The sequence below is a fragment of the Rattus norvegicus genome, chromosome 2 (genome assembly GCF_036323735.1).
Source record: "Rattus norvegicus strain BN/NHsdMcwi chromosome 2, GRCr8, whole genome shotgun sequence".
NCBI lineage: Eukaryota > Metazoa > Chordata > Mammalia > Rodentia > Muridae > Rattus > Rattus norvegicus.
The window spans coordinates 45911917-45922830 of record NC_086020.1 but is presented as its reverse complement, the minus strand read 5'-3'; the positions used below and the strand labels follow the sequence as shown (position 1 = coordinate 45922830).

Sequence of the window (10914 nt, the reverse complement as noted above, 5' to 3'; positions counted from 1 at the left end):
CTCTCTCCTCTCTCCTCTCTCCTCCTCCTCCTCCTCTTCCTCCTCCTCCTCCTCCTCTTCCTCCTCCTCCTCCTCCTCCTCCTCCTCCTCCTCCTCCTCCTCCTCCTCTTCTTCTTCTTCTTCTTCTTCTTCTTCTTCTTCTTCTTCTTCTTCTTCTTCTTCTTCTTCTTCTTCTCTTCCTCCTCCTCCTTCTCCTCTCTCTCTCTGTCTCCCTCCCTCCCTCCCTCCTTCTTTCTTTCCTATCTAGTGATTGGGGGTGATGCACAGAGAGATAAAGGATGGGAAAAAGAAGAGCCCACAAAGTAACAAAGCCCATGTACAGAGGTTTCTCATAACTGGTGCTGTGGGGTTATTCGTATATTGCTCTTATAAGGAGCAATGTCAGTCCAAGTGATAGAATTTCATTTATATGTGTGTATTTATTTGTTATGTATAATTTTAGATAAATATAATATTATTCCTTGAAGCTTTTCCTTAGTGTTATTTGTCCCTCCTCTTTTCCTTGCCATTTCTATTGTTTTTCATTCTATAGTTTCCTGAGAGAGTGAAGGAGCATGCCTTCAAATAGCCATTGTATACGTAAGTATTGATTGTATAAAGAAGTACTTTGTATTTTCTGCTATTTAGTTTTCCTATGTAATGCACTATAACAACACTTTAAATATTTTATATTTATGTTTACTATGTAAACAACTAGGTCTGTTTCTCTGTTTCTGCTCATTTCTTCTACATAGTAGATTGCCTAAAGGATGTGGGGAGTGGATTTAAAGTAAATGAACATCAATGTAGCAAACATATCATCTTAAAACTTAGGCTGGGTTTCTTTCCTGTTGTACCACAACCTCTGGTCTTATTATTTTTCTGTGTTGATGATTTCATCAGCCAGTAACAAAAGCTTGCAAGGGTGTGGTATATAAAGGAATCCCTCAAATCATCTAATTTGATCTTGGTGTATAGGAAACAACCTTAGGTGGCCTTAGGTTAGTTCTAGGATCCTAGATTAGTTACTTTTCTATTGCTGTATTAAATATGGTGACCGAAAGCAACTTATGGAAGAAAGGGTTTATTTGTTTTACATATCCTGAGTCACAGGCAGATAGAGTGACCATGAAGGGGTGCTGCTTACTGGATTGCTCCTTATAGCTTGCCCAGCCTGCTTTCTAATAGAATCTGGGACCACTGCTCCAGGATGGCACTGCCCATAATAGGCTAGGCCTTCCCCATCGATCACTAATTAAGAAAATGCCCTAAAGGTTTGCCTGCATCCAGATCTTACAGAAGCATTTTCTCAATTGAAATTCCCTCTTCTCAGATGAGCTTGTGTCAAGTTGACTTAAACTAACCAGAACAGCCCCACATTTTATATACTTTCTCAACGGTTTTGAATTCAATTTCTTTACCCATGCAGTAGGGATACTGTCAATTTCACAGAGTCATTATGAAGATCAAGTGAGAAACTTAAAGTTATTAGTACTAACCCTAACACATAGCAAGGGATTCATAAACTATTAGTTTTCAGCATTCGTGTTGGTAACTAAGCTGGGTTTATAAATAGAAATAAAAATTATAAACCTGTTTTCAGAGTTAGCCACTGTATCTCCCCTGGCCCCTTCCTGGATTACATAGAATGTCGTGGTTGTATATTTCTTTGTCTGGAGTTGAGGATACTCCCAACACTTCATATCCATTACCACGTTTGTCAGGAGTTCTCGAATATAAACTTGAAAATTGAGTAATTTCCTTGAATTGTTTATGGCCTCTCAGATGATACTCCTTTAAAGTTGAGTGGTGTAACAGAAGCAGGTGATTATTTATTTAATTGTGCAGTTACAGTAAATGCAACTCATTTCTCAGCGTAAGTGGGTAAGTGCTACCCTGGGTTGGGCTGGATTTAAAATTCAAGGGAAAGCCCTCAAATAAGCACAGGAAGCACACATCTCCCCAGGATAAAATGCCCATCACCTGGTACATCTTGGCCTGTGCATAGCATTGGTTTCTGCCAGGATCCTTTGAACCAGAGGGACACTATGGGGTACCACCTAATCATGAAGGTGAGTGTGAGGACTCATTCGTTGATAATCAGATTCTCTTTTTCCTACTATGTGTGTTTGCTTGCTGAAATTATGGGTCAGAACCCCATCATATGGGCTATTCCTTTGATAGTTATAGTATACTCTTTTGGCAAGTCATGTTTTTAAAAAGTTACAGTGAGGAATCTTGGGAATCGAGAGTGAGAAGGTGGAGGAATTCTCTGAACAAAAATAGATTTTAAAGTATAGACTAGAGAAAACCAGAGCAGGGTGAATTGGAGCGAAATCCTCGTGGGTAGTAGAGTTTTAAAACAGGAGAGAGGAGGGAGAGTCAGTCGCGGAGAGCTACCTTAAAGTTGTAGGTGAGCACTACCCTATCGCTGTAGTTGAGAACCGGTACTAGGGAGCTTGGGTTTGTTTCTGTCCCTCGCAAACTGTTATTTTTGAAATGTTTACCGACTACCTCTGATGTTCAGTTTGCTTATCTGTAAAGTGGTGGTAAGACCAGCTCTACAGGGACTTGGAGGCAAGGGCACAATTGGTATAATGTAATCAGCACCCAGTAGGTTCTTAGTGTTACAATGTGGTTGTGTCCTTGCCAGGCTTGCTGCTGGCCATTTAGAACATTCTTCCTTGGAAGCAGCTCATTACCCAAGTGGGCTCACTGACTCTGAGACTGAAATGCAGATATCTGACGTCTCTCACTTTTATCCTGGAAATCATTCCACACCCTCATATGAAAAGTAAGGAGACCATTATTAAGTTTAAATTGCCAATATTTGACTGAGCTTGACTTATGAAAGTAGAAATTTCATATAACGTAACCTAAAATATAATAGATACAATATACTTTACATGGTTTTAAATATTTAAGTAATTATGAAACAGACATAACTAGCCTATTTACTTCAAAGACCCAGGTAAAAATACCTGTGTAAGTGCTGTTGAAAGATGAGACCATTATTATTATTTCAGGATCCAAATCAGCAATTAAGAGAAGGAGGGGGAACTAGAAAGATGGCTTAGATGGTACAGTGCTTGCCACACAGGCACAAGGACCTGAGTTCAATTCCCTAGAGCCCATATAGAAAATCTGGGCACAACAGTACACAGCTGTAATCCCAGCACGGGGGAGGCAGGGACAGGAAGATCCTGGGACTCTGCCCAGGCAGTCTATCTGAATCGTTGAGCACTGCAACAGTGACAGACGCGGATGGGATAGAGAGAGGGTATAGCATTGGCTGCTCTTCAAGACGACAGGTTTTTTGTTGTTTTGTTCCTGTTCCCAGAACCCACATGGTGGTTCACAGCTGTTTGTAACTCCAGTCCCAAGCCATCTGGCTACCCATTTGTAGCCTCTGCAGGTATCAAGTGTGTATATAGACGTAGATGTGGGCAAAATATTCAAACATAATTTTTTAAAAAGGTGGACTCATCTGTTGAGTGTTGGCCTCTACATACATGCTCACTCGTGCGCACATTGAACCTATCACACAGCAACAAAGTTATGGGAACAGGGGACAGTTTTTCTTTAAGCAAAAGAAGAAAAAAGAAGGATACACCAGAGCCTGTGAGGAATTCTGAGGTACTGTACTCAGTACTGTAGTCAACCCTACTGGGTTGGGCAGCCCGATGCTCTTAAAGGTCAAGAAAACAAGTGTGAGTGACCATGAAGGTTGAGACTTCACACTGTGGGGGTTCGGGGGGTGATGAAGCCATCAAGCAAGTTACTCAGCTTCACTCAGTGTGCTGGCTGGTTTTGTGGGTCAACTTGACACAAGCTGGAGTTATCACAGAGAAAGGAGCCTCCCTTGAGGAAATGCCTCCATGAGATCCAGCTGTAAGGCATTTTCTCAATTAGTGATCAATGGGGGAGGCCCAGCCCATTGTGGGTGGGGCCATTCCTGAGCTGGTGGCTCTTGGTTCCGTAAGAAAACAAGCGGAGCAAACCAGGGGAAGCAAACCAGTAAGCAGCATACCTTTATGGCATCTGCATCAGCTCCTGCCTCCAAGTTCCTGCCCTGTGTGAGGTTCCAGTCCTGACCTCCTTTGGTGATGAACAATGTGGAAGTGAAAGCTGAATAAACCCTTTCCTCTCCAACTTGCTTCTTGGTCATGATGTTTGTGCAGGAATGGAAACCCTGACTAAAACACTCAGTCCCTCAGAATTTCTCACAAATTAATATGACGTGGTTGATAGCTTTACTCTACACAGTAGAGTATTGTCAGCTGGCAATGGTTGCATGGGTTGTGAACAATTAACTGAATGGAAGAAAGTACAAATGGACAAAGTTTGGCATCTCAGAGCCAACCTTGAGTGAGATTTGAAGTGCCAAAAGTGTCGTGTGGAATGGAGGGTTGCTAGGGAGGAGAACAGCTGCCCCTCATGGTCCTTCACTTGTGGCATGTGATGGGATGTAGGGAGGCAGAGACAGCAGGCAGGAGACTCTCCCACTTCTCCTCTCACACTTCATCCCGGCCTTTGCTTAAAGCCAGCAGTAATTGTTCGGGTTGTTTCCTCATCCCTGATGGTGGCTGCCACAGGGTTATGTCCTTGGTGGTGTAGTCAGTGAGTTTGAACGGGAGTCATGGCATTGCTGAAGATGCTAAGGGTCCACCATGACACATCCATGGTACCGCTGGGAAACTCTAGTTGTCTGCCCTATACTTTGTTCAAATGCGTTTCCTGTGAGTGAGAATGCCAGTTTCTGGGAAGGGCTCTTTCTCCAAAGACCAGTTAATACCAAGCTGCTCCATTTCAAAGTGAAGGTTGTTGACCCAGGATCTGGAAACGTTGATGGTTCTCTCTGGGAGCACAGTGGAATCTTCGTCATTTTCCTATGATGTTCACCTCACTTAAGCCTCTAAGAGACCCGTGAGGGATGGATTGTTTAAGACAAGAAGTCCCAGATCCCTTGCCCTAGGCTTCCCCTTCTGCCAAATCTGTAATCAGAGAAAACCTTCTGATTCTGAGCAACCTGGAAAGGAGACTTGGTTTTGAAGTATTTTCCCCAAGGCTGTGGTGTCATCTTGTGGCTGCCCTATTAGAATCTATTACTCTGGTGACAGAACATTTTGTAATTTCCCCCAATAAATAGTCCTGGATAAAAACAAACTGCTCTCTGCCTGTCTCCGTCTCTCTGTCTGTCTCTGTCTCTGTCTCTCTGACTCTCTCTCCTCACCACTGTGTGTGTGTGTGTGTGTGTGTGTGTGTGTGTGTGTGTGTGTGTCTAAGCGTTCCTGCCCAGGAGAGCATGTGAAGGTCCCTTGGCATCCTATTCTATCATCATCTATCTCTCCCTTGAGACAAGGTTTCTCATTGAAAAAAATCCCCAGAGGACAAACAAACAATAGAGTAAGGGTCCCTGTCCTGAAGGCGTGGTTGGGTCTCTACAGTCATTACTTTATATTTCTTCTTAGTTGCTCTGTGTCTTCCCTGCACAATTATGATCACCAAGGAATATTTAAGGTCATGGTTCATTCTCTGACTCTCCAAGGAGACCCAAGACTTTTACTCACTTTGGACTCAAACTCTCTGGAGGAATTACAGCATGATAGTCATCAGTAAATAGCAGCTCACTCATTGGTAGCTTGAAAAAAAAAAACTACTCTGGCTGCCCTCTCTGTCTTTGTCCCTTATTAAGAAGCCACAATCCAGCTCTTGGAAGTCAGAGCTGGGCTCTTCTGTTCCCAGTGCTGAATGAATCCAAGGAATCCAGCTGCTGCTGTCTCAGTTTCTAGAAAGTCACTCTCCTCAACTGTGACTTCTCTAGCCTCGCTTCCAGGTGGGCTGGTGCTGGGAACTGTTTAAAGCTTCATTTTAGACTCTCGCAGATAACAGGTAAGTGTTCTCATAATAAAGGAATAAAGTGAGAATCAGTATTAATTTCAAATACCATATGTTAAAATTTTATTTAACGTGAAATAGCCATAGATTTAAGCATGGAAAATAACTTATTGTCAACAGTTTTAGCTTTTTATAGATATTGGTTCAATTATTGGGCTGGTAGCATCTGTTTTTATAGAATGTCCATATCTGGCCCTCCCTCCAACTCCAACAATGCTTTTGAGCATGTAAGTGGGAACAAAGACAAAAAGACATGTTTTTAATCCTAAAACTAGAAACAGATTAATAAATTAATAAATTTCTAACAATGAGAAACATTGCATTATTATGTAATGATTACATTTTTTGCCTCTTTTTGAGTTTTTTGTTTTTATCTTGATAAAGAACTTTAATTTTATGTGTGTGTGTGCGCGCACACACACACACACACACACACACACACCTGTATGTGCACCTGTGGAAGTCAGAGAACAACTTGCAGTAGTTAATTTCTTCCATGATGTAGAACCTGGGGATTGAACTTGAGTTGTCACACTTGGCACCAGATGTCTTTCTTTACCCACTAAGCCATCTTGCTGGTCCACATGATAAAAAATTTAAAGACATATTTATTCTTCCTTGAGAAAACAAAGATTTCCCTTGATGTCTGATGCTCATTTATATCCAAGAGGCTGCATCCTGAGCAAAGACGTTGGTTCCCCAGAGAAACATTAGGCATAACCATTGCTGTTCTCCAACCAGTCATCCGGCCCTTCACTGAGGACGTTTTCATTACTCAGCTTTGTGAATGGAGCTTGTTTGCTGCTTAAACCGCGCATAAACTTGCTGTGATGGGTTAGGATGTTGTTGAGGTCACAGTTGACCTTAGGCCCCAGCCTCCTGAATGCTGGGTTACAGGCGCGCTCACCACTCTTGACCATTTCTATTTCTGGAGATCCCCGTCTCATGCTGCTTTGTTTACGTATTTTCATCTGGTGGGTACTTTGGTTGCTTATACATAAGAGACTTCTATCCCTGTAGCTTTCTCCTGAAATTTGCACTGCTTGTCTTATCTAAAAGCCTCCCCTTGCCCACATCCCACAATCTGTCACAGGAAAACACAGCGTTTATTTCTTCCTACGATGAGTTGTCTTTACGTTTGCCTAGTCTTTAGGTTCTCCTAGCCCAGAGCTGGCATTAATTTTATTCCTTATTAACGGCTATGCTACATAAGCGGTACTACACAACCATATCTACCATGTAGCAGCGCGGCACTGAATAGGCTTCAGTCTCGCAAAGCTACCGGAGTGAGGGGAAGGCAGAAGGTATGTTGCTAAGCACCATTCGGGCAACTCTGTGGACGAGGTTCAAAGGAATGCTCTGTGGGTGTTCAGGGAGGGCATCTTGGCATAGATTGGCCTTGAAATGAGTCTAGGAAAGTGATTAATTTGCTGGGAATAAGGATGTGGTAGGCAAAACAAAATGTCATGATCTCTTTTTCTGTTACGCCACAGTCATCGTCATCACAGAAACGTCTAATAGCAGATGGGCAGGGATTTCTCACACAGCAAACAATTGATTCTGTAGCACCCGATGCCAGAGAGACGTCCTCTAACCCAATTCAGCTCTGATACCACATTCCCAGACATAACATCACAGCCCCCAGTTGGAGGTACAAACCCTAAGACTGGCTCCCTGTAAATGCATCTGCTAGTTCCAAGCCTTGGGTGGTTTTATTTGTGCCTTTGATCAACTGACTATAAACCATTACATTACATTATTACAGCTTCCTCTTTGGGTTTGGCCAATTTGCTTGAACAACTCGCTGAACTCAGAGGAGCAGGTGTATTGGGTTATTTATTGAAATACTATAGAAAATATACAGATAAAGAGATGCATAGAAGAAGGTGTGGGGTAGAAGTGTGGAGCTCCTAAAGCCTCCAGAAGTCTCTGCATGTTCATCTGTCTGAGAGCTCCTGGGGCCATGTCCTTTGTGTTTTCCCCTTTATATAGGAAATTAATTGCTATCCCATTAGGTGGGGAAATCTAGCAAGTCTGAGTGTAAAGACTTCCTTCCTCTAGGAAATGGAGTGGGCTCCCTCTGCAGTGACAAGAGTTTTATGACTGCAGAAGGACAGGTAGGGTCCTGCCTAGTAGCAAGATAGAAAGGCGGGAGAAGCTGGTATGGTAACTCAGCACTTACAGTGGCTGAGGCAGGAGGATTGCTACTGTGAGTTCAATGTCAGCCTTGGACACATAAAGCTCTTAGCAAAACTAACCCTAGTTACAGTGTGAGAGCCTGTCTCAAGAAAGAAAGCAAGAAAGGAAGAGAGGGAGGGAGGGAGGAAGAGAGGGAGGGAAGAAGAGAACATAAAGAAAAAAAGGTAGGGAAAATTGGAATTTCTGATACAGTTTCTATGACATCTCAAGAAAGACAAACTTCAGTTTCTATGGCCTGCCTTGGGGAAGGAGTTATGAGCCAAGAACTAGGTAAGAAACCAAAATATCATGTATCATAATTTTATAATGGGAAGGAGCCTTGGTAGGCAAACAGTTTGGAGACATGAAATAGGGCAGCATTTCTGGGAAGCCTGGGTTATTCAATTTGGCCCAGGGCTCAGTAACTGAGGCAAAGGCTGTAGTCTGGTCTCAGATCTGTACAGATGTGTAGTACCTTCTGCCTGCTGCAGCTCTGCTCTTGGTGGTAGTTTGCTTAGAGTATGCATTGTAAGTGGTGTGGACTGTGAACAAAAGAGAAACCCATTGCCAGTACACATCTTTAAAATGGGTACAGGGTGGATGTAATAGAAAAGATCTGTGTTGTGATGGACAGTCATTGGGATGGGGTGGCATGGATGCGGTGGGATGGGATGGGGTGGGATGGGGAGGAAATGAAGCTCCTTCCTGCCCAAATACCTAGAATCTGTCAATGGAGTAGTATTGTTAAAGAGAGACAGGAAGCAGCCTCTCACTTGACTGATGGCATTTTGAAATCTCTCTCCAGCCTCTAGGTGTGAATTCTGGGACAATGTGGATCTTGGCACTGTGGCTACTCCCTCTACTCTGCAAATTCAGCCTAGCAGGTAGGTTAGCCTTTCATGGATCATGTAGTTCAGACGTTTTTGGAGAAGAATTTTTAACTCTGGAACAAAGTGATTCTGAACATCCACAGATGAACAACAGAATCCAAGCCAGTTTTAATGTACTTGGGTGCCCATGCATGGGCACAAGCTTGCATTGTGTGCTGACAATAGAAATACTTTTACATATGTAAATTTGGAGAGATGTTCTGTCACATTCTTAAAGGAAGCAATGACCTCATAAAGATCAAGCGCATTCAGATATGTCCAACATCTATCTGGTCCACAGACTGCATGCGTTTCAAGACAGCTATGAGAGACCCAACACATTTCCAGATCCTAACATCATGCCACAGAGTCAAAGGGGTAGACAGCCCAAGGATAGCTATAAGCATTGCCCAGCATAAAACCGTAAACTTACTTTATGAAATAGGTTTTCCTGGGGTTAGGGATTTAGCTCAGTGGTAGAGAGCTTGCCTAGCAAGCACAAGGTCCTGGGTTCGGTCCCCAGCTCCGAATAAAAGAAAAAAGAAGAAGAAAAAGAAGAAAGAAAAAAAAGAAATAGGTTTTCCTTTTTTTTTTTGTAACTCAATGATGTGGTTCTCAAGAATGAAATTAGTACATGACAGTTTCTTGTGCCAATGTCAAAGGGTTCGTCATACCTAAATCATGTCAACCTAAAAGCAACTTAGTTTATCACAATCTATGTTGAAAAATTAAGATAAAAAATCACTGTGGGCTAAATAATGAAAGGCAAGGAGTTTACCAGCAATTATTTCTTGCATGTCAAATGGTCGAGGCTAGCCCCATGGCCATTTCCAATCTTAAAGTGCCAAGGAGGTAAAGTCTGCCTGTGTTCAGGAAGAAGTACCGATACTGAAGAACATTTAATCCTTTCTGTCTAATTACCCATGTCTAATGTCTGTGTATGACAAGCAACAAGCTCTGAACGAAGGTAGCCCATGTGAACAGCCCTGGATGAGTAGAAAATAACTTTTGGAGCCATTTTTTCTCTCCTGACACCTGGTGTCATTTTTTTTTTTTTTTTGGTTCTTTTTTTTCGGAGCTGGGGACCGAACCCAGGGCCTTGCGCTTCCTAGGTAAGCGCTCTACCACTGAGCTAAATCCCCAGCCCCGGGTGTCATTTTTATTTCTGGAAACTACCTATGTGATTCCCTCTGCTTTTGGGTTTTAATACATGCTCACCAAAGCTGCTGCTTTGAAAGCTGGCTTTAATGGAGTAAAATTCACATATCTGACAGCTGTGTTGAAAACAGTAAGATCCAGAGGCTCTTGGTTTGTTCAGTAGGGTGACCTCTAGAGGGTGACCTATGTAGTGTGACCTATATCCAGTGTTAGGGCTAGAAAGGCTCAGGAGTCAAGAATGCCTGCTGCTCTTGCAGAGGACCATAGTTTAGTTCCTAGCAGCTTACAATGACCAGGACCACAGCTCCAGGGGAGCACAGGTCCTGCTCTGCCCCCCCCACTGCAGGGACTAGTACTTACGTGTACTTGCCCAACACAGGTACACATAAATATAAACCTTTAAAACAGCCTACAGTCAGTTTTAGAACGTTTTCTTTATACAAAAAATGAAACTATAGCCATTAACAACCATTTTCCTTTCATTTATTTTTTCCATGCTTCATTTTTTTAATTGGATATTTTATTTATTTACATTTCAAATGTAATCCCCTTTCCTGGTTTCCCCTCTGCAAACCTCCTACCCAATCCCCCCTTCACCTGCTTCTATGAGGGTGCTCCCCCACCTACCCACCCACTCCCATCTCACTGCCCCAGCATTACTCTACACTGGGGCATCAAGCCTTCACAGGACCAAGGGCCTCCCCTCTCATTAATGCCAGATAAGACCTCTTCAGCTCCTCAGTCCTTCCCCTAACTCCTCCATTGGGGCTCTGGGATCAGTCCAATGGTTGTCTTTGAGTATCTGTATCTGTATTGGTCAGGATCTGGCAAA

At 42.9% G+C, this 10914-nt stretch overlaps 1 protein-coding gene across 2 annotated transcripts in view; it reads left to right on the top strand.

Annotated features, from left to right (window-relative positions):
• The first annotated feature begins 530 nt into the window (after positions 1-530).
• Il31ra (interleukin 31 receptor A) overlaps positions 531-10914 on the top strand; it is a 71228-nt gene continuing 60844 nt past the window's right edge. The window contains exons 1-2 of one of the 2 annotated variants that reach the window (XM_039103156.2): positions 531-579; positions 8861-8939. In XM_039103156.2, coding sequence (XP_038959084.1) covers positions 8885-8939 — 55 coding nt within the window. In that variant the 5' untranslated portion in view covers positions 531-579; positions 8861-8884. 2 annotated transcript variants of the gene reach the window in all.